This window comes from Haliotis rubra, unplaced genomic scaffold (assembly GCF_003918875.1).
Source record: "Haliotis rubra isolate DU_JTF1 unplaced genomic scaffold, ASM391887v1 Scf91, whole genome shotgun sequence".
NCBI lineage: Eukaryota > Metazoa > Mollusca > Gastropoda > Lepetellida > Haliotidae > Haliotis > Haliotis rubra.
This window is the reverse complement of record NW_025767646.1, coordinates 1032974-1060924: the sequence shown is the minus strand read 5'-3', so window position 1 is coordinate 1060924 and position 27951 is coordinate 1032974. Positions and strand designations below refer to the sequence as shown.

Here is a 27951-nt window from a genome sequence, read left to right as displayed (position 1 = left end):
AATAATAATATGTCCATTTCCATGAGAGGCGAGGTGAGGTGAAAAGGGGTCTGATGTTTCATTCAATATTTGAATGATGTACATCCACATTTGTATGTAGCTGATTGCCAGTTATATAATCCTCACCCACTGATTAACATGTCCAAGTCGAGTTTTATGCTACTTGTAGCAATATTCCATCAATATCATGGCGGAGGACACAAGAAATGAGCTTCACACATTGTACCCATGTGGTGAATCGAACCCGGGTCTGCCGCATGACGAGCGAATGCTTTAACCACTAGGCTACCCCACCGCCCCACTTCCAAATTAATATAAATTAGATCCTTGTCTCCTGGGTCCTTGTCCTTGTTTTAACCTTTGACCTTGACAGGAAAATTCTAGAACTAGACATTTCCACATTCAAAACTTTACTTATCTTTTAATGCTAATGAGATAGACAAAGTGAGCTTTTCATGAAGTGAATTAAACTTGTAAGAGCCATTTGGCTGAGGTTTATACACTCTGTTACCATAAATGATTTAAAAAATGTCCTACCTTCAACAAACAACTCTGCAGTGGTTTTGTCTGAGCCAGCTGGGTTTGTGGCCTTGCAAGTGTAGGTATCATCATGGTCTGGCTGGACTTTGACAATGATCAGGGAAGTCTCGTTGTCCTCAGCATAGTCAATCTTGAAGTCTTTGTCCATCTTTGTGATCTCCTTGTCATTCTTGTACCAGATGAGCTCAGGAGATGGAACACCAGTTGCCTTGCAGGTGAACTTGGCAGGTTCTCCGCTCTTTGTCTCCACTGTCTCGATCTTGATGATGAACTTGGGAGCAACCATCTTTGGTGCCTCCTCGACAACCACCTCCTCCACCTGTGGGATCTCCTCAACAACAGGAACTTCCTCCTGAGGAATCTCTTCCTCAACAACAGGTTCCTCCTCTTTGGGTTCCTCCACAGGTTTGGCTGATACAAATATTTTTATGATATATTCTTCCAATTATCCTAAACACTTTGAACACTACAAAACATTCAAAAATTCTAATTTTTCAATGGGAAATTATACCATAAATGCTAACACTTTTCATTATCAGTGAATCATTTCAGAATTTTCATGATGACAGGTGCCAATGAATTAGCCACAAACAATTCAGTATTAATCTTAATTCCCTGAAATATTATTGATACTTACGTTTAACAACCAATTCAGCTGAGCACTCTGCTTGACCGAATGGATTGGTTGCCTTGACAACATATTTTCCTTCATCTTCTGGAAGGATGTCATAGACTTCAAGATGGTGGAGTCCATCTTCCTCAAAGATCATGTAGCGGCCTTCATCCTGCAGCTCCTTGGTGTTGTAGAAGAACTGGATCTCTGGCGTTGGCTGTCCAACCACTTGGCAGGTGAAGTCGGCTGTCTCTCCCTCCTCGACCTGCACATGATGCACGATAATACAGTGCACATGATAATAATAATAATAGTGCACATTTATAATGCTGCTCATTTCCACACTTGCAGCATGCTCAAGGCTCAACAGTTGAAAAGTACATAGGAAGGGATGATGACAAAGTTGTTACGACTCACAGAACTGGCGGAAAAGATAAGTTTTGAGGCTATGGATGAGGTGCACATTATCACCATAGATGAAGTGCACTTGATCTCATTTGTGAGCAATGAGTGAGTGATTATGGTTTTATGCCACTTTTAAGCAATATTCCAGCAATATCATGATGGGAAACATCAGGAATGGGCTTCACACATTGTACCCATGTGAGGAATCAAACCCAGGTCTTCGTCGCGGATGAGCAAACACTTTAACCACAAGGCTACCCCACCACCCCCAGTGAGCAAATGAATTTGATATATGAGCAAATCACCTTTGGAAAACAGAAATTGATGATAGTTATATCAAGTGAGTATGCTTTTATTCAGCTTTAGCAATATCCATTAGCATTGGGATCCCCTTACGGGACTTTACACATTATGTTCATATGGTAACTCAAACCCACATCTCAACCTTGTCACTTAACTAACCAACTATGTATATATACAATAAAGATTTAAGGAAAACTCACCGTCTCAGTCTTGATGGTGAGAACAAACTCGGGAGCCTGGCCTGCTGGCACTTCCTCTGGTTTCTCTTCCTCTGGTTCAATGACTTCCTCCACAGCTGAAAGAAAACAATATCACTGCCATGAACATTTGTCCTCGTTTCTTGACATAACATTTAAATATTTGGACTCAGAAAAAAAATTCCTATTCTATAAACTACACGACAAAATATATTAAAAGAAGCAAACTGCTAATTGTTTAAGCAAGAAAATACATATACAAAAGATCTACCAAAAGAAAATACATCTACAAAAGATCTACCTTGCCTTAAAGTGTGAAATATGTTCAGAACACACAAAATGAAAATATTTCCACATAGTCATTCCTACGTCTTCCATCATTTATCAACTGCACATTTCATTCATGGATTCATGCATTCTTCATCACACTGTCTTTCATTCATTTCCAGTCTTTTCCATTCTTACCTCCCTTCCTTCAGTTATCCTGTCCATTTGTAATTTATATCCTCTTAAACTGTGAAGGGTTATATCAATAAAACATATTTACATACCAAAGTAAATATCACAAACCTATATGTGGTAACCTATTTAAACAGCAGGGATACTATTTCAAAAGAGATTGACATTATGTCCCACCCACAGTTGTATGCAGAACAATTCCTTGTAACTTACAGCACTGACTTACCATGTTTACTGTAATAGTGTAGATATATTTCCTTGATCTTAATACTACCAGTAAGAGTGATGGCCGTGATGGTGGGGGCCATACCTATCTCTCAACACACCTCACATGATACAGGTCTTGACAGCATCACCACATCCACAAAATACTGGATAATATGTTTGAAATATCATTTCCAAACTGAAATTCCTAAAACTTTGCCATCTGAAGAATTCATATTGAATCTTGCTGCTTATTCATCCAGGAACCAATGTCAAAACACAGAATCCTGTTAGGAGCCACTTCCAGTTTCACATTTCTTGTTTGCAAGGATCCAAATTTTATAAACAACTTAGATGTTACAGCTAATGACACATTTTGAAGAGCATGCAAACTCAATGCTGCAAACAGGTTCTCTTCCTGTGTTATAAGAAAATATATCCAAACATATTTAAGAATCTGGCGACATGAATGCCTCTGATTTTACACAAGCCTGAAGTTCATCATCTCACACTTGAAAGTACATCCTTCATGTCCAATTGTCTTGTGGTTAATTGTATCTCCACCAATGCACAACATTACAGAATGGACGTCTACTGTCCAGTAACAGAGGTTCATGACAGAATCCACACTATCCTACACCTGCTTGTAGATTCAGAGCCAGGTCATCCATGGCCTTGTAATGTATCTAGTTACCATTCTTCATTAATTAATCTCATGTCCACCTGTTTCATCTCAAGTGACCACTAAAAACACATGTCTTAATTCAGCAGACGTGAGAAATTAAACACTGACTTGACCTTCACGGAAGTAACAAACGATAAAATATTGACAGGTCTGACAAACACTCCTGTACTCCATTTGACAGGTGGGGGAGTGAGGTCTACAGATTGAACGTCTGCCAATTTTATCTTATCAGCCTGACAGCCAGGTATAATCATTTCAGGGGTCACACTGGCTTGTTTTACTGCCTTTGGATCGACACTCAAAATATTTGCTTACACGTCCCGATCAGGAGTAAAAAACATTTGGGGATATGTTTATTTGAACAAATACCTCAAGATCTAATAGCCTAATCAATACGAACTTGTAAAAACTGACATTTTAATTCATATGAATTCAACAAAGTCAACATTGCAGGCTGGTGAAAATGTGATCATGATTTGATTGGTAATTGATGACTTTTATGGGTATGTTTTGTCAGTGGTAAAAGGAAATTCTTGTCTATTGGTGAGGAGTGATTTTGTCAAGATTGCATTCAGTCGATGATTAATGGTCGAACTATGACCACGGCTGGTTCAGTGAGTTTACAACACCATTGTCACAGAGCAGTCCTCATGTTTACATTCACAGAATACGGCCTGTTTCTGCCTCGTAAGGTATATTTGCTTCCTTGGCTTTACAAAGGCAACTTGTGAATTACAACTTGATACTGGTATCAAATTTGTATATCTTATCAATCAGGATAGAACAAATTAATTATTTGTGGGGGTTCTTCAGTATGTACATGGCCCAAACTTTTGTAGCCCAATGATGTGTCAATGTAAATGCTGTTCAAACATATAGAATGTAAATTCAGTTATAGTTTATCATTTGTATGAATATAATTTGATACATTAAAACTTATGTCAATCAAATATGATACATTATTTATCCCTTTGCTGAAAAAGATCAGAAAAACAAATATTCAATTTTGTGTGACCTCACCTATTGCTACAATTTCCCCTGATTCCATATAAATACATTTTGTATTTATGATACCACCCCTTAATGGCACACCTGATAGAGAATGTATGAATTACCTGCATTGTGAACACACCGACACAAGTATTCAAGTTGTCTAGGGGGTTGTTATGTGTGCGTCTCGCTAAACCTGTTATGTCAATGTGTCTGTGCAGTGTAACGTTGCTTGTGTTGGCTGTTGTTGAACCACATTGTAAGGATTAGGGTACTTATTGAATTACGTTTCTGTAGACATACTGCACAGTGCACCGCTGTTTTACTAAGGATGTTCTGTTCCCTTGTTATTTGCTCTACAAGAATTTCTCATTCATACCATATGATCACCATTGCTGCATACCTTCAAGCAAGATTTACACTCTCTCAGCTGTCATGTTTAAAGTGTCATTTACTAGTATATATTCATCATCCGCTGTTTAAACGTTATTCTAATCCTAAAAGATTTGTTTGTTCTTTAATGTCTCATTCAACAATATTACAGCTATATGACCAAAGTAAATAATGAACATTGGACCAGGCAATCCAGTGATTGATATCATGAGCAACAATCCACAGTCAGGGTAGAATCACACACTGTCAACCGAATCATTTTGTTTCATCTTTCAAACATTCTGTCATCAATTACACCCATTCCAGGTTACAGACAAATCTAACACAAAATCCCTTACAAGAACATATCTATAAACATGAACTATCACATATGTATCATAAAAATATGAGGAAACATTAAAATATGCTAATTAAGTTAATAAATACCAACAATATATTCCAACATGCACACTCATCTACTTCAAGCAAAACAACATGCATAATGAAAAATGGTATATGATTCTATAATAAATACCTTATTCGTTTGTTTGAGATGTGTTATTTTTTAGCAACATTCTTTGATCTATTATGTTATAACATTGTTATCTTACACTGGACTAATACGTCTATATCAGCCCGGTCCGATCCAGTGCCATTCTCAATGGTCAATGTATATACAGCTGTGTCAAAGGTCGTTGGGAGCGAAATGGTCAAGGTTGCACTGGTGGGTGTTGATGCTACTTGTAGCCGGTCATCAACAGCCAATGGTCGACCATCAACTGACCATCTGATTGAAGGGGTGGGGATACCTTCTATACTACAGGGAATATGGATTATCTCCCCTGTTGTTACCTCAACTGCAGATGGCGCCATAATTATGTGAGCTGGTACTGCAAGGGTTAATAATAAAAAATCTAATATTTCATTTTTTCGTAATATTATAACGGTTTACAGTGGATCCAGACAAGGACAATAAGAGTGAATACAATGTGGTTAGTGCTAGATGTAGAGATGATGTGATGTTTTCATACCAAACCAGTTTTTCAGTTTATTTACAATTTTTCACGGATGTTAAAAAATTTGAACATTATTAATTTAAAATAATTTGTCAGCTATGAATATGTTATAACTGACTTGTATACATCTATTTAGAAACAGACTTCATACATTTACTGCAAAAATATGCTGAATAAAACCCATTTTAAAAATATAAATATATCAAATTGAAGCGATAAACTGGTCTGGATTTATTACACAGGTAAGTAAATGTAGCGTGGTGGTGATATTATGTGGATATGTGAGGTAAAAGTTATGTGATGACAGTGAGTTGAAAGAGTGAATACAATTGCTCGTGACTGACTTTCCCCCAAATCATTTTAATATCTCAACAATCTCATTTTAACATGTTGTCACTAACTTATCAAAGACAAGATGTGTACATTTCACAATTGTCTTTGCTAAAAAACATCATCTCCCAAAGTTGTCAGCACACCTTGAGTCTTAGCATTGCAGTTGTCCTACCATTGCTTTAAGTTGTCCGCTATCAGATACTCACTTTCAGATAATAAGATCAATGCAAATACTTAAGACAGAAGGTTAACACATTAAGTGGCGCACAATCCTTCACTGGAGATAAGTGATGAAGAAGAAGTTGAAACAGGTTTCCTATTGCTATATGTCCTGTAGAAGATGTTTGTTCTTGGTAAATATATTTGATAGGAGATTTCTAAGCGTCTATTCAAGATTAGATTACAACAGGTTTCTTTATTTCTAAGTTTTTCTGTCGCCTTGGTAAATCCGGCAGATTTACAGCAACTGCTTCAAAATCACTAGAGACATCTCTTTCAGAAAATATATAAAAATTTCACCAGGTCAGAAAAGAAAGGGTTAATTGTAGTACTTCGTTATACTATACTGAAAATTGACAAAACTAAAATACTATATTCATCCTAAAAATTATGACTTCTTTTAACAGTCTTGTTTCAAAATATGGAACCTGCATTTCAAATTGTTACTAATTAATTAATTATCTTCTCATTTCATATGAAGCCTTTTTAATAATATGTCAAAGTGTCACATTTTCCTGTAAGGAAGGATTTTGTCATATTTTAGCTAAAACATTCCATACCATCTGCACAGAGAATTACTGAAAAAAATCATGTTTTTTTTGTCTATGATTTTAACTGAGCCACTATACATACCAGAATGCAAACAACATTCAAATTAAGGCATAAAGATTTTTTTATTCACTACATTATCTTTCAGACAAGTTTGAACCATTTCTGAAAAAAATACAACAACTACTAAATGCTGATCAATCCTCAACAATGAAGACTCGTGCCTGACCTCACTTTTCATTGATATTCATGACCCAGAACAGACAGTGTTTAAAGAAAGCATGCAAGTCTGTTGATCAGGAGAGTAGCTAAAGGTAAACTGGTAAAGAAGGCTATCCACCTTTAGCTTCCCTCCATGGAAATATTACCCAAGTGGAACAGTGATAATATAGGTTATAGGCAGCTATATACAGGCTATAAAGGGTTAATGATGTATGAAGGGTTAACAAGTAACCATGGAAAACACTAAATGAATACCTCACAATAACACCAGATATTTGTGTCAAAGGTTTTTGTCAGATTGCACAAAGAGGTTAAAAGGCTTGTATGTTCATCGATAAGTATTTAATGATTGGTTTGTGAACACACCCTTGAGCCCTGTCAACTATTCCCTGATGGGATGTTTTTTTATCAAGCAGACCAGATGGCATTTAACCCTGTAAGTTCTATATTCAGTGATGCTGACACACTGATAATAAGCTTTGGGACGAAAGAAGAAAATGACATACCTTTCTGATGAGATTTATGGAATACCAGGAATTTCTTCCTGATTGAAGGTAACGTGGGTAATTAATCAATAGCACATGAGACGGTTTGACCCTGAAAGGGTTAATATCTGACTCACTGGATGGTTGACATTGCTGCCATAGTTTTATTTTGTAAAGAATACAAATACATTTACTATATTTCATTAGATAAGGACAGACCAATTATTTCTGTGTTTATGGTTGCAAGTAACTCAAATATTTAAAAATATATATAATTGTTGTGTTTGATTGAAAATAAACTTAATTAAGATTGGTTTTCTCATAAATAAACTCTGATAGTAGTATTTTGTTTTCAGAAAAATAACCTCAAACAGCCAATATTTTATTTCAAAACACATTTTTCTCCAGCATATTGACCAAGAATGTTTTGAAACAAAAATTACTTGTTTTGGCCTAAAAAGTTTTTACGTTCCACATATTAATCTAATGACCCTGACATGGGTTATACTGATAAAACATACTTGAAATATATCATACTACCATATTTATTTTGTTATTTATTGCCACATTATCAATTATTTCATTTTTTTAAATTTAGAAAATAAACTGAATTCATTCTTATAAAAATATGTTTCACAAGCTCCTAACAATAATAACTGATAACTGACGTTTTTTTTAAAAAAAAAAGAAGTATTATTTGGAGAATGTTTCTGAATCAAAGAATGAAAGTGAACAACATTAGGCTAAATCCATGTTGTTTGTGCACAGTCACAGAATCTCGCAAACCTAGGGATACAGCTCATTGCTTGCTTCAACCAGCTTGGGATACAACTTATAAATAATTCAAGTACAACAGGTTTCTGTTTCATGTGACTCACTACCTGTGGGTTAGTTTCCAAAGTCATTGAATTCATATTTCGTTCATGTCATGATGACTCATGTCTATTTCTCAAAAGAATAAAATAATCATTTTTGCAAGTTAAAATTCTACATTTTCAGTAATAAAGATCAATTTGCATTTTTAACACTGTTTTTAAGAATACAGGAATAAATATTAGAAAACAAACACCCCTGGTTAAGAGCCTCAAAATGAACACATATTATTACACTACAGGAGAAATACTTTTTTTCTGTGTATGATAACATATATCAGTGTACATATCAGGTTTGATTGACAAGTGTGATGTTATCACTTAATGACCGGGTGAATGTTTCATAAGAACACAGCAGGCGGTGTGTATTTGTCATTGTATACTGATCAGTGAGTGTGGATCGTATAGCGCTAAATTTTATCATTATCGTCTTCGTGACTGAATAATTTGAGCTGACAATTTTTTAAGATAGTTTACACAAATAAATTAAGACTAAGTCAGGGATATCTGTATCTAACAGATTGTTTTTTTACAAAGTAACATTTCTACAAATATTCTGCTGTGGAAACTGAAGTTGGGAATACTGCTGGTATATTTCACCTGCACATTCAAATTTGTATCTGAAGGTATAAGTGTTTATCCTTCATTTCAGTATATTGTGAGGTATTCATTTCGTATTACAAAGAAAGAAAACTTCTTTCTTTTTATGTACACAAAAATGTGTCTTTGCATATTTCATCAGAAACTTAACCAAATAAAAACAACTCATGCAAAACTGAAAAAATATTTTCTTTCTTGTAATATATTCTGTTTTCAACAGAAAAGCAGCTACACAGAAGCTAGGTGATATTAAACACTACAGGGAAGGCACAAACTGTTAAATAGTTTATTGAGAAAACATGTGAATACATCAGGCAGGGGGAGACAACTCCCCTAATATCACAATCACGAGAATCAATGAAGGATGGTACACATTCAAGCATGCAGATGGTTACACTCAAGCAGAGATCAAATCAGTATCAGTAAGGCAATAGGTTCAAATATACTCAAAACAAAATGTTCGGGATTATGAATATTCATGGGGATATTTTCTGTGCAGTGAAGACCAAAAATATTGCCCAAAATATTCACAATCAAATCATATTTTGTTCAGTAGACTTAATTGACAATGAAAATTATTTAATTATCAAATACTGTCTCTTCATATTCAGTTATATTATGCAAGTGGCAGACACAACTTTACAGAACTGCATACAAATTGTAAAATTATATTTTACTAATATTATTATATCCAACATATTTTAAAGAACATTTCCACGTATTGCCTGATTTAAGATACTGAAAAGGGCTTGTGATGTAATAAAGGCACTGAACACATTGGTAATACTATATAATTTACACAGAAATACATGAAAAAGACATTAAACTCCTGTATTTGATAACAAAGATGTCTGACAAACTGTCTCCAATAGTTCATTTATTTGGTATGATAAATATTAAAAGCTATGAAATTGTTAACACATATATTGATGGGTGAGTAATGGGGGAAGGATAATGAATATGATGATAGATAGATATGATAATGATGATATGTTCACGATGCTGCTACAGAGATATGATAACATGATCAAGCAGAATGGACCCACTGCCATTATCAACATTAATTACACATGACTAATTACTTTTCAAACACATGCATATCACACTAATTACTAAATCATTCTTATTACTAAATCACACAAATCATGTAATCTGCCAAATAATATGCAGTAAATGTATAAAACTATTAAAGCGTAGTAGTATATGACATATACTTTATAAAGGTCATATAAAAAGAGCATTTGTCTGCCCAAAAATTTGAAATGATATAATTAACATTAAAAGTTGACAGCAACGTAAACCACTGACATATAACGAATAGTGACATAAAATTTGTTATTCTGTCTGCCAAGAAGCTTTAATCACTCATTAACATCAAATATATTTGATCAATACAAAACTATTTAATACAAGTCTGTTTCATCCAATATGTACTGTACAAAATATCTTGTGTCTTCCATAAAATACCAGTTTTAGCCAAATATTGGCAAGAATGAGATATTTCTCAAATCTGTTCAGATAATTAATTTTGATAGAAACTTCCAAAAATCATATAACTGTCATTAATAATGCAAATATTTGCAATAAAACAAGAAATATACTTCAAAATTTGAAACATATTTTAAGACTATATAAGTTTCTTAAGTCATGCTTAATTTTTCATCATCAAAATCATGCAATTAACACAATGCATTCAATTCCACTTTAAACATAGCCATGCATATATATTCTGTCGCTGTAACAGCTGGCCTCAACCCTTCATGCCCTCTACTGATATCTAATGATTATCCTCCATAGGTCAAAAGGATAAATTATCAGTCTAGGCTAAAACTGAAAAGGTTTGATCGTAATTTGCTTAAAAAAAACATGAAACTATAACAGAACGAACTAATTGCTGAACATTCACTTAACATTGAAAACATTCTACACAACAATTAACTGTGTTGTGGAGGGACAAACCATGGGATTCAAACATGCAGGTTTGTTAGGATGATATTGACTGGAACACACCATGCTTTTAGTTGAGAACGCGACACAACGTGTACAAAACTGTGGGGGTTAAATGCAGAACAGTCATCAACATGCTATAAGTCAGAACTAGAACATCAAACCGACCTTCGGGAATGATCTTTGCTGATGTCGAGTCATCACCAGCCACGTTGGAAGCTTTACACGTGTATGTCTTTTCCGTGTCTTCAAGAGTAACGTCCTTGACCTCAAGGACGTAGTTATCATCTCTGGAGGTGATCTTATATTTGGGACTGTCCTTAAGTACGACTGTGTCGGACATCCATATCACCTCGGGTTTGGGAAGACCAGTGATGGTGCACTCAAGGTGAGCAGTGTCCTTCACCTTCACTGTTACATCAGAGAGAGGCTTGGTGACCTTTGGTGCCTCAACGTGGACAAGGACCTCAGCACTGCATGAGGCGACACCCTTTTCATTGACAGCTTTAATTGTGTAGTCACCTTCATCATCCAAAGTGCATTTGTCAAAGGTCAAGGTCACATTTTCTTCAACGTATTCAATCCTGCAAAGAGATAAATTACACTTTCACAAAGCATATGAAACGAAATGAAATAAGTGGCATAGTAGCTTGCACTATTATTTTCAGACAGATTGCAATGAAATACTGTTGCCCAACAATTTGTGGACAGTATCATTAGTTACAAGTAGTCCACTCCAAGAGTGAAGTACTGTCTTCCAGAAACAGTGCAGGCAAAAGAACAGAAAAAACAAAGTCTTAATATTATGTGAAACTCACTGAAAGGCACGAATTTGAAGGAAACAATTTCATGAACATTTTCTGTGATATTATTGAGTATTGCCAAATGTTCACCAACGGTTCTGATCAAATAAATAATCTCTATTAATTCAGATCATGACAAGTGCCACAGGAAACACTTCAGAATTCTTACTTGTATTTGTCGGCCGTGACTTCCTTGTTGTCATGGAACCATGTAACTTCTGGGCGTGGTATGCCGGTGACTTGACACTTGAGGGTGACAGTTGTGTCTAGTTCCACTTCGGTGTCCGTTAGTGGTGTGATAAAGGAAGGAGCTTCACCTAAACAACATAGACATTAATAATTGTTTTGGCTCATTTCTTTTCCCTATCTTACCTTCAACAAGATACATTCTTAAAAACTGTAACTTTTCACCTTTTATCTCAGGAATCACAAAAACAAAAACAAAAACAAAAACAACTGATACATTCAGTGTAACACTGATATCTGTATCTGATTGGTAAGAAATTTGACAGATTATTCCAAAATCGAAACAAATTAAAGTTAAAATGCTCAATATCATATGCATGTACAATGTACTAGTTACATTAAAACTAGTTACAAACATGCTGTGAAACAAATACTGACCAGCTGGGTTGACCAGTAGTTCGGCAGTTGTTGTGGCCTTGCCAGCGGTGTTGATGGCAACGCAGGTGTAATCTGCTTCGTCGTCAACGGTGGTATCCCTGATGGTGAGGGTGTAGGTGTTGTCCTCAAGCTTCTCGACTGTCACACGCTCGTCAAACTGGATCTCCACATCATCACGATACCTGCACAAAAAATATGGTTAAAGATGGTTTAAGTGTCAGATTAACTATAATATCAGTTCTTAAACCCATATTCAGAAAATATATTTTGAATTCTGTTCTCTATAAAATTATTCTGCATTGATAGTATCTAAAAGTCCAGTCTGTCTTGAGTAAAATATACCTAAAACAGCAAGACAATAATAACACACTGTTTTCTATTGATATGGACAGCCATGAACAAAAGTGAAATACAAAAGTCAGGGCTGATTTGAGATTAAATACCTGAATTTGTAAACAATATAAACAAAAATAACTTTTTAAAGCAAAAATCATTTAATAAAAATGCTTTTGAAATTTCACTTGGTCATTCATAATGAAGAAAATACAAACAAATCTGTCTGGTTTCGATACATAATAGAACTATACATTACAATCATTGCTAAGTGAGTGAGCTGGGTTTAATGCTGCTTTTACCAGTATTCTAAGAATGAGGGACTGTCAGATCAATGATGGAGGAAAGGTGTGAGCAACACAGTTCTCAAATGTGTACCACTTTTGTGAAGCCCATTTAGTTGACAAATCAAGAAACATAATCTGGGTAAACAGGATTTGAACCAACATTGCGAACAGCAGTGCCTTAGACAACTGGGCCACCTGTGTCAGGATGACTACACCTGATAACAAACCATTTATTAAGGTGATCTTAAGTATCAAGAATCTGTTGTTTCATTTGTATGATCATAAACTATGGATAAGATTGTCAACAAAAGACATGCATTAGAATATTTCTAGTAAACACCTACCATTTGAGTTCGGGTTCAGGAGTTCCTGTGACCTTGACGGTCAAGGTCACTGTTGTTCCTTCTGTGACCTTCTGGTGCTGGAGTTCCTGCAGGAACTTGGGTGCAAGCGTGATCTCAACGCTGATGTCTTCCACCGTGGTCCTGTCCTCCACCTATAGGTATATACACACACAGGTGACATTGGGGGGATATGGAATTTGTAGGAGGACAGATGTGATGAACACACGGGACAAGACTGACATGATGCTGAAGAATGTCATACTCTGAACAGAAAGCACTGGATGATGATGGAGTAACATGGATGATGATAACTTCTTTGAGTGGCATTTTTAGAAGTTGGAGAGTCAGATAAGGACAAACGTTATGGATACAGATTCTTGTCAAATGTCGTATCACCTGAATAAAGAAGTTGTTCATCCATAAAGTTTGTCCTTATATGGATGATGATGTTTGATAAAAAAAAAATCAGTTTTATCACAGCACATCAAGTGAATTTGGAGATAGGTCTATCTGTGGTACTTGTCCATAACCAGGAAAACCAGTATGGCAATGACAGACCAAGGATTGGGATCTGGAATTTGAACTGGAGATCTGGATATGGATGCAACAGTTGCACCAATGGCACCTGGATGAAGATGAAACCTTTTCCCTGCTTTTAGAGGAATGTTTAATCTGGAATGTGAACTGGAGATCTGGAACTCGGTGCAACAGTTGTACCCACGGGACCTGGATGAAGATAAACCTTTTCCCAGTTTTAGAAGAATGTTTAACCTGTATTGGACCACACCTGTTTGATGCTAATTTATAACCTACAGAAAATCAATACCTTCCCCAAACATAATTGGGCATCACAGATCTATACCGTCCATTCTGTGACATTCTGTATTCAAAGTGTGCTACAAAAGGCCTAAACATTGGCTTTAAAATTGAACAAATGGGAAACATAAGTAGCTTTCTGGGCGATGTAACATGCACACCATGTAAGTGAAATAAATGGAATATGTGAAGCTGACAACCACACTATGTGAAGCTGACTCCTGACACCTGGATATATAGTGATATAGCATGGACAACACAAAGGACAATACAGATGAACACAACAGCATAATAAATATGGCAGAAGACAACAGTCCTCCCTCATCTATGACAACAATGATATACACAATATTCATCAAACAACTACTTCACAACAGTGAATTTCACTGGATACAAAATACATTACAACATCATAAAATATATCTTGTAATATTGCAAACAATTTTTTAATCTAAGCTAAACGTTTAACATAGCAGTTTGGATTTATCAAATGTTTTTCTTAAGAAACAAATGACACACAGATACATGATATTTGTGCAAGGGCGTTTTACAGTTCAGTGGGGTATAAGTTAGCGGTTGGAATTACATCTATATATAGATATGTGATAAGGACAAAAGCAAGTAGGTTGGGTCTAAGTCCTATTTTAGGAAGGTGATTACATGTGATACTGGGAACCAGGATATATGAGGAAGGCAAGGATGACAGCTTTCAAATAGCTGGCATTTTCTAATAACTTTAAAATGGAAATTATCACATGGTTGCTCATGGTGGTATTACCCACAATTATATCTGTCCAGCCTTTGCAATACAACCCACCTCTCTAAAGGCATATGTTTCCTCCACAGGTTCTGGAGACACCAATTGTTCTGTAAGAGTAATCTCCCCTTCTACATCCTCCACTACAGGGCTCTCAGCAACAGTGAAATCAACAGTCTCTTCCTCGATGGAGGTTGTATCAAGGTCCTTCTTAAGCTTAGGTTCATCATCTCTAATGATGTGTTCAGCCTCAACTTCCTCCACTTGAGGCTTCTCCTCAATGACGAGTTCAGCCTCAACTTCCTCCACTTCAGGTTTCTCCTCAATGACGAGTTCAGCCTCAACTTCCTCCACTTCAGGTTTCTCCTCAATAACGAGTTCAGCCTCAACTTCCTCCACTTCAGGTTTCTCCTCAATGACAAGTTCAGCCTCAACTTCCTCCACTTCAGGTTTCTCCTCAATGACAAGTTCAGCCTCAACCTCCTCGACTTGAGGCTTCTCCTCAATCACAAGTTCAGCCGCAACCTCCTCCACTTCAGGTTTCTCCTCAATGACGAGTTCAGCCTCAACTTCCTCCACTTCAGGTTTCTCCTCAATGACAAGTTCAGCCTCAACTTCCTCCACTTCAGGTTTTTCCTCAATGACAAGTTCAGCCTCAACCTCCTCCACTTCAGGCTTCTCCTCAATCACAAGTTCAGCCTCAACTTCCTCAACCTGAGGTTGTTCCTCAATAACAATTTCAGCCTCAACCTCCTCCACTTCTGGTTTCTCCTCAATCACAAGTTCAGCTTCGACGTCCTCCACTTGAGGTGTCTCCTCAATAATAAGTTCAGCTTCGACATCCTCCACTTGAGGTTTATCCTCAATGACGAGTTCAGCCTCAACTTCCTCCACTTCAGGTTTCTCCTCAATGACGAGTTCAGCCTCAAATTCCTCCACTTCAGGTTTCTCCTCAATGACAAGTTCAGCCTCAACCTCTTCCACTTCAGGTTTCTCCTCAATGACAAGTTCAGCTTCAACTTCCTCAACTTGAGGTTTCTCCTCAATCACAAGTTCAGCCTCAACCTCCTCAACTTGAGGTTTCTCCTCAATCACAAGTTCAGCCTCTACTTCCTCCACTTCAGGTTTCTCCTCAATGACAAGTTCAGCCTCAACTTCCTCCACTTCAGGTTTCTCCTCAATCACAAGTTCAGCCTCAACCTCTTCCACTTGAGGCTTCTCCTCAATGACAAGTTCAGCCTCAACTTCCTCCACTTCAGGTTTCTCCTCAATGACGAGTTCAGCCTCAACTTCCTCCACTTCAGGTTTCTCCTCAATCACAAGTTCAGCTTCGACTTCCTCCACTTGAGGTGTCTCCTCAATGACAAGTTCAGCCTCAACTTCCTCCACTTCAGGTTTCTCCTCAATGACAAGTTCAGCCTCAACTTCCTCCACTTCAGGTTTCTCCTCAATGACAATTTCAGCCTCAACTTCCTCCACTTGAGGCTTCTCCTCAATGACAAGTTCAGCCTCAACTTCCTCCACTTCAGGCTTCTCCTCAATGATGAGTTCAGCCTCAACTTCCTCCACTTCAGGCTTCTCCTCAATCACAAGTTCAGCTTCGACTTCCTCCACTTCAGGTGTCTCCTCAATAATAAGTTCAGCTTCGACTTCCTCCACTTGAGGTGTCTCCTCAATGACAAGTTCAGCCTCAACTTCCTCCACTTCAGGCTTCTCCTCAATCACAAGTTCAGCTTCGACTTCCTCCACTTGAGGTGTCTCCTCAATAATAAGTTCAGCTTCGACTTCCTCCACTTGAGGTGTCTCCTCAATGACAAGTTCAGCCTCAACTTCCTCCACTTCAGATTTCTCCTCAATCACAAGTTCAGCCTCAACTTCCTCCACTTCAGGTTTCTCCTCAATGACAAGTTCAGCCTCAACTTCCTCCACTTCAGGTTTCTCCTCAATGACAATTTCAGCCTCAACTTCCTCCAATTCAGGTTTCTCCTCAATCACAAGTTCAGCCTCAACTTCCTCCACTTCAGATTTGTCCTCAATGACAATTTCAGCCTCAACTTCCTCCACTTCAGGCTTCTCCTCAATCACAATTTCGGCTTCGACTTCCTCCACTTGAGGTGTCTCCTCAATAATAAGTTCAGCTTCGACTGCCTCCACTTGAGGTGTCTCCTCAATGACAAGTTCAGCCTCAACTTCCTCCACTTCAGGTTTCTCCTCAATGACAATTTCAGCCTCAACTTCCTCCACTTCAGGTTTCTCCTCAATGACAAGTTCAGCTTCAACTTCCTCCACTTCAGGTTTCTCCTCAATGACAATTTCAGCCTCAACCTCCTCCACTTCAGGCTTCTCCTCAATCACAAGTTCAGCTTCGACTTCCTCCACTTGAGGTGTCTCCTCAATAATAAGTTCAGCTTCGACTTCCTCCACTTGAGGTGTCTCCTCAATGACAAGTTCAGCTTCAACTTCCTCCACTTCAGGTTTCTCCTCAATGACAAGTTCAGCCTCAACTTCCTCCACTTCAGGTTTCTCCTCAATGACAATTTCACCTTCAACTTCCTCCACTTCAGGTTTCTCCTCAATGACAACTTCAGCCTCAACTTCCTCCACTTCAGGCTTCTCCTCAATCACAAGTTCAGCTTCGACTTCCTCCACTTGAGGTGTCTCCTCAATGACAAGTTCAGCCTCAACTTCCTCCACTTCAGATTTCTCCTCAATGACAAGTTCAGCCTCAACTTCCTCAACTTGAGGTTTTTCCTCAATGACAAGTTCAGCCTCAGCTTCCTCCACTTCAGGCTTCTCCTCAATGACAAGTTCAGCCTCAACCTCCTCCACTTCTGGTTTCTCCTCAATCACAAGTTCAGCTTCGACTTCCTCCACTTGAGGTGTCTCCTCAATAATAAGTTCAGCTTCCACTTCCTCCACTTGAGGTTTCTCCTCAATGACTATTTCAGCCTCAACCTCCTCAACTTGAGGTGTCTCCTCAATAACAAGTTCAGTCTTCATCTCCTCAACAACAGTTGTCTCTTCCTTGATTGAAATTTCAGCTTCAACTTCCTCAACCATTGGTTTTTCATCTTCAACAATAATTTCAGACTGAATTTCCTCAACAACTTGCTTCTCTTCCTCAACTGAGATTTCAGCTTCAATCTCCTCGACCACTGGTTTCTTGTCCTCAACAACAATTTCAGCTTGAACTTCCTCAACAACAGTCTTCTCTTCCTCAACTGAGATTTCAGCCTCAAATTCCTCAACCATTGGTTTTTTGTCCTCAACAACAATTTCAGCTTGAACTTCCTCGACAACTGTCTTCTCTTCCTCAAGTGAGATTTCAGCCTCAACTTCCTCAACCACTGGTTTTATGTCCTCAACAACAATTTCAGCTTGAACTTCCTCAACTACTGGCTTCTCTTCCTCAAGTGAGATTTCAGCCTCAATTTCCTCAACCATTGGTTTCTTGTCCTCAACAACAATTTCAGCTTGAACTTCCTCAACTACTGGCTTCTCTTCCTCAATTGAGATTTCAGCCTCAATTTCCTCAACCATTGGTTTTTTATCCTCAACAACAATTTCAGCTTGAACTTCCTCCACAACTGTCTTCTCTTCCTCAACTGAGATTTCAGCCTCAACTTCCTCAACCACTGGTTTTATGTCCTCAACAACAATTTCAGCTTCAACTTCCTCAACTACTGGTTCCTTTTCCTTAACTGAGATTTCAGCCTCAACTTCTTCAACCATTGGTTTTTTGTCCTCAACAACAATTTCAGCTTGAACTTCCTCAACTACGGGTTTCTCCTCCTCCTCAATGGAGATTTCTTCTTCAACTTCCTCAACCACTGGTTTCTCCTCTTCCTCAATAGAGATTTCAGCTTCAACCTCCTCAACCACTGGTTTCTCCTCTTCCTCAATGGAGATTTCAGCTTGAACTTCAACTACTGGTTTCTCCTCCTCCTCAATGGAGATTTCGGCTTGAACTTCTTCAACTACTGGTTTCTCCTCCTCCTCAATGGAGATTTCAGCTTGAACTTCCTCAACCACTGGTTTCTCCTCCTCCTCAATAGAGATTTCAGCTTCAACTTCCTCAACTACTGGTTTCTCCTCTTCCTCAATGGAGATTTCAGCTTCAACTTCCTCAACTACTGGTTTCTCCTCCTCAATGGAGATTTCGGCTTGAACTTCCTCAACTACTGGTTTCTCCTCCTCAATGGAGATTTCGGCTTGAACTTCCTCAACTACTGGTTTCTCCTCTTCCTCAATAGAGATTTCAGCTTGAACTTCCTCAACCACTGGTTTCTCCTCCTCCTCAATAGAGATTTCAGCTTCAACTTCCTCAACTACTGGTTTCTCCTCCTCCTCAATAGAGATTTCAGCTTGAACTTCCTCAACCACTGGTTTCTCCTCCTCCTCAATAGAGATTTCAGCTTCAACTTCCTCAACTACTGGTTTCTCCTCCTCCTCAATAGAGATTTCGGCTTGAACTTCCTCAACTACTGGCTCCTCCTCCTCAATAGAGAAGCTTCCTCAACTACTGGTTTCTCCTCCTCCTCAATAGAGATTTCAGCTTGAACTTCCTCAACTACTGGTTTCTCCTCCTCCTCAATTGAGATTTCAGCTTCAACTTCCTCAACCACTGGTTTCTCCTCCTCCTCAATAGAGATTTCAGCTTCAACTTCCTCAACCACTGGTTTCTCCTCCTCCTCAATAGAGATTTCAGCTTGAACTTCCTCAACTACTGGTTTCTCCTCCTCCTCAATGGAGATTTCAGCTTCAACTTCCTCAACTACTGGTTTCTCCTCCTCCTCAATGGAGATTTCAGCTTCAACCTCCTCAACTACTGGTTTCTCCTCCTCCTCAATAGAGATTTCAGCTTCAACTTCCTCAACCACTGGTTTCTCCTCATCCTCAATAGAGATTTCAGCTTCAACTTCCTCAACTACTGGTTTCTCCTCCTCCTCAATAGAGATTTCAGCTTCAACTTCCTCAACCACTGGTTTCTCCTCCTCCTCAATAGAGATTTCAGCTTGAACTTCCTCAACTACTGGTTTCTCCTCCTCAATAGAGATTTCAGCTTCAACTTCCTCAACTACTGGTTTCTCCTCCTCCTCAATAGAGATTTCAGCTTCAACCTCCTCAAGAACTGGTTTCTCCTCCTCCTCAATGGAGATTTCAGCTTCAACCTCCTCAACTACTGGTTTCTCCTCCTCCTCAATAGAGATTTCAGCTTGAACTTCCTCAACCACTGGTTTCTCCTCTTCCTCAATGGAGATTTCAGCTTCAACTTCCTCAACCACTGGTTTCTCCTCTTCCTCAATGGAAATTTCGGCTTGAACTTCCTCAACTACTGGTTTCTCCTCCTCCTCAATAGAGATTTCAGCTTCAACTTCCTCAAGAACTGGTTTCTCCTCCTCCTCAATGGTGATTTCGGCTTGAACTTCAACTACTGGTTTCTCCTCTTCCTTAATAGAGATTTCAGCTTCAACTTCCTCAACCACTAGTTTCTCCTCCTCCTCAATGGAGATTTCGGCTGGAACTTCCTCAACAACTGGTTTCTCCTCTTCCTCAATGGAGATTTCAGCTTCAACTTCCTCAACTACTGGCTTCTGCTCAATGGAGATTTCGGCTTGAACTTCCTCAACTACTGGTTTCTCCTCCTCCTCAATGGAGATTTCGGCTTGAACTTCCTCAACTACTGGTTTCTCCTCCTCCTCAATAGAGATTTCAGCTTCAACTTCCTCAACTACTGGTTTCTCCTCCTCCTCAATGGAGATTTCGGCTTGAACTTCCTCAACTACTGGTTTCTCCTCCTCCTCAATGGAGATTTCAGCTTGAACTTCCTCAACCACTGGTTTCTCCTCCTCCTCAATAGAGATTTCAGCTTCAACTTCCTCAACTACTGGTTTCTCCTCCTCCTCAATGGAGATTTCAGCTTCAACTTCCTCAACTACTGGTTTCTCCTCCTCCTCAATGGAGATTTCAGCTTCAACTTCCTCAACTACTGGTTTCTCCTCCTCCTTTCAGCTTGAACTTCCTCAACCACTGGTTTCTCCTCCTCCTCAATAGAGATTTCATTTTCCTCAACTACTGGTTTCTCCTCCTCCTCAATGGAGATTTCAGCTTCCCTCAACTACTGGTTTCTCCTCCTCCTCAATGGAGATTTCGGCTTCAACTTCCTCAACTACTGGTTTCTCCTCCTCCTCAATAGAGATTTCAGCTTCAACTTCCTCAACCACTGGTTTCTCCTCCTCCTCAATGGAGATTTCAGCTTCAACTTCCTCAACTACTGGTTTCTCCTCCTCCTCCTCAATGGGTGATTTCGGCTTGAACTTCAACTACTGGTTTCTCCTCTTCCTCAATAGAGATTTCAGCTTCAACTTCCTCAACCACTAGTTTCTCCTCCTCCTCAATAGAGATTTCAGCTTGAACTTCCTCAACAACTGGTTTCTCCTCCTCAATGGAGATTTCAGCTTCAACCTCTTCAACTACTGGCTTCTCCTCCTCAATGGAGATTTCAGCTTCAACTTCCTCCTGTTTTTCTTCTTGGACAGGGATTTCTTCCAAAGTGGTTTCTGATTCTTCTTCAATCTCCTACAGTAGAATGTGAGTTTGATATGATGCATCTCATCACTACCAGTTGCTCATTCGCTACGTCGTGTTTGGACAGTTTTAGATAGAGAGCAAGTGAACGGCAAAGCATAGGTAACATGTCTTGCCAACAACCATGCAAGTATGGCAAACCACTAAACACAGGTTAACAGGCAACACAGTGGATCACATTCAAAGGGAGCATCTACCCTCAAGAAAATATGAAAATACAGAAAGATATGAATGTTTAGCTGCATGAATATAGTTCTGGAACCTCCTTTGACAGCCATGTCACATAATATTGGAACAGGAGTGGACTGAAGAAACCCATGATCAAAACTGAATCTGATATTAAACCCTGTAACAGCTAATCCTTTTACAACTAAGGGACATAACTCTGCACAGTGACCTATGCTTCATCTATTTGCTCGTCCTTCCTGCATTTGGGGGCATGTGCACACATAATAGTGTGTCAAAGTTGATGCAATATTTTAGAGTGAGTGAGTGAGACTGGTTTTACTCAGCTTTTAGCAATATTTCAACATATCTAGACACCAGAATGGGGTTCATAGATTGTACCCATGTGGGGGAATCAAACCCAGATCTTTGGTGTGACAAAAAAACGCTTAAACCACTAGGCTACCCCAAGATCCTCGATATTTTAGAAACATCTTGAGAGTAGATGCTGTACAGGAAACACAGGGAATGGTGTTGTGGAAAAACATTGATAACAACCATGTGAATAATGAACTAAATATACAGACAACCACACTGAAATAAATATACTTCATTAGAACAACACAAAAAATAAAAATATAATAGCACAAAGAAAAACAGTTTGATTGTTCAACCTCTGTTAAATTCGTGTGAAGCGTATTTTAACAAACGGCAGTTTAGTAACAACATGTCGAACTTGGTTAATCAGCGAGAAAGTTTGCGCGATTATTGATGACTATTTGCCTTGGAACAGGGTATGCATTTGGGCTTGCATTCAAACTTTGAGGAACCAAATTTTGAATAATCAATTTCCATAGCAACAGCATTTTTATGGAGAAGAATACAATAGTACCCTGTTGGGGCAAATGTCATCACAACAAAACACAAGAGTCAACAGGAAACATGACCAAGATGAGTAAGATGAATATAATGAACAAAACAAACACTGTTTTAAAGAACAAATTGTGAATAAACAAAAATAAAATAATGAATGAATATTCCAAACACAAGTTGTGATGTCAATAGAACTGTGTGCAATAATCACAACCATTAAAACATGTTAATAATAACATCAAGGCCAAACAATATTTAGTAAAATATGCGCAATTAAGTTAAAAGTGTCCAAAATTCAAAAAGAATTAGCATGTTCAGAGAATATGTTATGGCTTTGCTGTGCCCGGGCAATTCAAACTTTTTCCAAAAGGATTTTCTAGGTCAACAGACAAAAGACAAAGAAAAGATCATTTGAAGTAATTTCCTAAAACTGACTCTTGAAATATTCATTTTGAGGATAAATACCAATTTCAATCAGCATTCAAATTTCATTGACTTAAGGCATGTCTGGGGTATGGAAAAAGAAATTAAATTGTAAAATGAAAATATTCTCTGAACATATTAAATAACTCATCACACCAAAAATTGAAAGAAAGATCATTTCTATCCATATCCCTTAAAAAGTCTCTTATTAAACATCTTCCTATACTGACAACGTACTGAATAAAAAACGCTGTGGATCATGAATATCATGGAAAATATTGTCTTTGCAGTGATGATTCAGCTGACAATTTGATAAATATTTTTTAGCAAATATTTTACTGATCACTGACTAGTTTTGTTCAGCACATTATAATGTCATAGTTATTTCTATCATTTTTTCTAAAATTTGAAAAGATTCAAACATAAAAAATAACCTTTCTTTCAACACCAAAGGTTTACCTGAAAATAATTTATTAATGACACTTCCAAATGACAGTTTCTGTTATAAATCTTTAATAAATTGTGCTTTCATGAACAGATGTGCATGTTGGTTCTTGTTAGAAATGGATTGTTTAGTTCCAGGAACAATTTCAGACTTGCTGTCAAAACAATTTGTGCTGAATTTATCCTTCACACTTTTTTAACAAAAGTGCCATAAATACAGGTGTGTGTAGGTGCTAGCACATTGTGCACATTAATTTTACACAAAATCAAAATTTAGGAGAAATAAAATTGCTTCACAATTGAGAAGTGATAACAATACAGAGGTAGACAATCGTACACCTTTTTATTGGTAAAATATTTCAAGTGTAGTTAATCCTACCTGAACCTCCTCTGTGACTGTGATGTCAGTCTCTACGACAGAAATCTGTTGTTTCATCACCTTCACCTGTTCCCGGGCCTAGAAATATAATGAATAATGCCAATGAAACAACATTGATACAATTTAAAACAGCATTTAAACTGAGAGTGGCAGCACAAGCTTGATCCCTCTCAAGTTCCTATAGGACCATCCTCACTATATACTGGATGAAACATCTGCATACAGTGATGAACATCAGTTGTAAAATCCCCGGGCTTTGTCATACCAAAAAGGATAACAAACAGGTGCTTCTTATAGTTACCCTGCCTATCATGACATTCTCACTGGTACACATGACAACGACCTTTAGTGTCAGAGTGTGGCTGGTGATCAAACCACTGACTATCTGCTCTCTGGGCAGATACTCTACCTACTAGATGGAAGCCACCCATAGTAAATGGGTCTGTACTTATGTTCTTCATTCTGATAATGACAAGCTGTTACCCAACACCCTAAGTGCATCAGTGACTTCAGTACTGCATCCCACATGCAACAAGTCTGATCCTTTGCATGGACTTATAAAGACTTCAATGGATTCCCAGTTCGCTAAAGACAAACCAGCATTATCTGACATTCCACTCACCTTGTATCCACGGAAGGCTGACTGTATTTTGATGGCTGCCTGCTCCGCTGTATCTTCTGGAAGAATCTCCTCAGCTTCCTCCTCATGCTTCGAGCTGATGGAGCTGGTCTCGGAGATACTCTCTGTAACACACATGTATATGCATAGCCAAGTTGATAATGACATGTGGCAACACAAATCATTAGGTTGCAGGATGAAGTCAAAATATATTTGATGAAATTCACACAGCAGATCTTGCCTTGCTTATGACTCACCAATGATTGTGTGACTGGATCTATTCTGATCTGACTCATCTATGAACTTAAGATTGGATCACATCTTTATGTAACTCATACATGAACTTGAGATTGGATCACATCTTTATCTGACTCACCTTTTTCTGTAAGATTGGATCACATCTTTATTCGACTTACCAATGATTGTGAGGATAGCTTGGCACTCCACCTGGCCAACATCGTTCTTGGCCATGACAGAGTATGTTCCGGCATCCTCTGGGTAGGCTTCTGGCAGAACCAGAGCACTCTCTCCATCTGGGCCGGGGACAATCTGGTAGATGTCGTCAGACTTGAGGGGAGTTCCATCATGATACCACACAACACTAGGTGCTGGTTCACCCTTCACCTTGCACTCGAAACGTGCAGTTTCACGTTCACGAACACTGACATCTTGTATCTTAATGATGAACTCTGGAGCAACAAGTATTGGTTTCTCCTCCTGAAAGAGAATTCAACATGTATACTGGACTGCAAAAACATATATTTATTTTAAAACAAGATCCTCTGTAAAAGGACAAGCGTGCCTAAGTTGGGTTTTACGCTGCTTTTAGCAATATTCCAGCAATATCATGGCAGGGGACACCAGAAATGGGCTTCACACATTGTGCCCATGTGGGGAATCGAACACGGTTCTTTGGCATGATGAACGATCACTGTAAACACTAGGCAATCCTATCGCTCCTTAAAAGGACAAGAAGTAATAGTCTCCAGAAAATCAAACCCCGAACCCCCTGATGCATCATCTTCCAAGATAGATCATGTCAGCATAAACTTGATTACATTCCAGTTTTCTTACCTCAATGGAGACCTCTGCAGTTGGGATTTCCTCAATGACCTCAGGTGCTGTTTCTTCCACGACCTCCTCTTGTTCAGTGCTGTGGAAATAAAATCGAACGCCATGTACAACTTGTGTATACAACATGGCAACCAATTCCTGTGGATGTGATAAAACATTATGTTCAACTTCTGTATATATAGTATCGAGTGATCACCTGTACTGTATATACACAATATGCTCAACTCTGTATACATAGTATCAAGTGATTACCTGTGCTGTAGATATCATATAACACTATTTTCGACTCTGGACACAAATTATAAAGTGATTTCCTCTACTGTAGATATGATACAACGCTGTGTACAACTTCCATACAAAATATATTTCAATGAATTCACAAATTGTAGCACATTTAGCTTTTGGTTATCTACACAAACTCTGAATTCAACTTGTGTATTCAATATATCAAACAGCTTTTGTAGTTAACATAGAACTCGAAACACCACATAATTATGCTATTACTGAATATCAAAGACCAGGATTAGAAGCAGGAATATGTATATATTGTTAGGATGAATATAATCTTTGACTAAGAATCGCTGAGACAGCTGTTAAAACATTACATTGGTTACAAAAAGCTGAAAATGATGCAAAACTGTCACCTCGGTAATGAGAAGACATTGCATGAAAATATATTAGTCTAAAATGAATTAAATAAATACGACAAAGAGTATTAAACTAAATATATCTGAGAATGTCCCTTATGGATACAATAGCCAAAGACTAAAGAGAAGTGCGGAGAAAAATGATATTAGAGAATATATGACGCATGGACTCTTTAACTTTTAATATGAATAACATATATTCAGAAAGTCCCAGCAGGTTAGGATGTGACAGAGTGTGGCTGTAGAGTGCATGATGGACAGTCGTGGTGCAAGGAGTGAGTGTACATGGTTACATAGTGTCATGTGGACAGAAAGGTCATTTCCTTGGTGCAGTCATTGATGTATATGGAAAAGCATATTCTCCCAAATATGGTTTCAGAATATCTGAAAACTTTCAGGAACTTGGATTGCAAAGGGTTATTAAAGGATTTGGGATGCTTCCAAACTCCATTTCTGTTACCAGAGAGTATATTAATAGTACAGGTTTTTGGACACAACTTTGTTACATTTTGGAGCTTGTGCAGAGCTATGGTAATTCAGAGAAACCAGGTGTCTTGAAGGTCCAAGTGCAGGGTTACCTCTTTGATTAAAAATAGATGATGAGGCATAATGAGACAGGTGGAAAATGTGCAATAAGACCAAGATGAGCTGGTTACCACAGCACATTGAGATGTTAATGACCAATACCATTAGGAGTAGAAATGTTCAAGCTTTGTAGAGAGGCGCCGACTATCAGGTCCAGCCACTGACCAAGACTTACGTGAGTGAAATATGCTTAGTGGATGTATTTTGACCTTCCTTTAAGAGATGTCGGAAGTCCATTTGTTTTACTGAGTGATGCACTCCGACTTTGTTGTCCTCCTGTTGAATTAATGTTGACATCAATCTTATTACAACATTCACATGCAGAATATAATACAAAAAAAATAAATAAATAAAAAAAAATGAAGATAATCTTAATTAATGGACACACTAACTACCATCTAGATTCAGTCAGGAAAGTTTGAGAAATCAAACATAAGTCAATAAATCAAACAATATGTAATAATTTCTTCACACATTACTGATAACATGACCCTTCAGCAGGAAACATGCAGGGGGTTATTGAATTAATTTTAACTCAGATTCTGTCTCTCCCATACACTGGAAGCATTATATGTTTACTAAGTTTAAATGGAAAATAGAATGACAAAAGAATGAAAGCTCATTACCATTTTTACAGTCACAGCTAATTCTAACATTCCACAATTTAAATGATTTGCTTTCCAGGAATATTTCAAAACACTTAATGGGATTACATGGGATAATTTTTATAGTTCCTTTGTCTAGTTTATAGTCAGTAATTCTCATTGACACATATGTGATAATTTGATGTCATGGGTGTTCTCAGTTCTCAGTCTTATGGAACACTCAAGCTTGTCATGAAGTAAACTTCCTGAATAGAAACAGATTTCACTGATAACTTTCCAATCGTGACTTTAATATGTTTCATATCAAAACTCCTCATTTTCATGTAAACTTTCTAAAAGGACAATCAGAATATGACCTTGTAAATTATGAGAAACAAAGGGACATTGAGAAACAAAATGGGTTTGGAAAAATAGCAAAATAAAATCAATTGCGAAAACAATCATATACACTGCACTTTGTTTAAACCAGCATCTCCATTAACTGGCAACCTCTGTATACCAGCACTTACCTCCTGGTCATGAGAGTAGGTAACATTCAGCACTCTCTTATCCATCATCCTCTTTAAAGCAGCCT

General features: G+C 37.9%; 1 protein-coding gene across 1 annotated transcript in view; it reads right to left on the bottom strand.

Moving 5' to 3' along the window:
- Nucleotides 1–27931, bottom strand: part of LOC124264124 (titin-like) — a 35744-nt gene extending 7813 nt beyond the window's left edge. The window contains exons 1-18 of the mRNA XM_046698844.1: nt 27887–27931; nt 25541–25678; nt 24883–25183; nt 24470–24591; nt 23848–23925; nt 21303–21554; nt 21113–21268; nt 20585–20980; nt 19487–20539; nt 15036–18845; nt 13403–13554; nt 12439–12620; nt 11984–12131; nt 11180–11595; nt 5380–5658; nt 2062–2156; nt 1178–1418; nt 538–951 (exon numbers count right to left, since the gene is read on the bottom strand). Of these exons, the coding sequence (XP_046554800.1) occupies nt 538–951; nt 1178–1418; nt 2062–2156; nt 5380–5658; nt 11180–11595; nt 11984–12131; nt 12439–12620; nt 13403–13554; nt 15036–18845; nt 19487–20539; nt 20585–20980; nt 21113–21268; nt 21303–21554; nt 23848–23925; nt 24470–24591; nt 24883–25183; nt 25541–25678; nt 27887–27931 (8278 nt within the window). The remainder of the gene's footprint in view (nt 1–537; nt 952–1177; nt 1419–2061; nt 2157–5379; nt 5659–11179; nt 11596–11983; nt 12132–12438; nt 12621–13402; nt 13555–15035; nt 18846–19486; nt 20540–20584; nt 20981–21112; nt 21269–21302; nt 21555–23847; nt 23926–24469; nt 24592–24882; nt 25184–25540; nt 25679–27886) is intronic.
- Between the last annotated feature and the right edge of the window lie 20 nt (nt 27932–27951).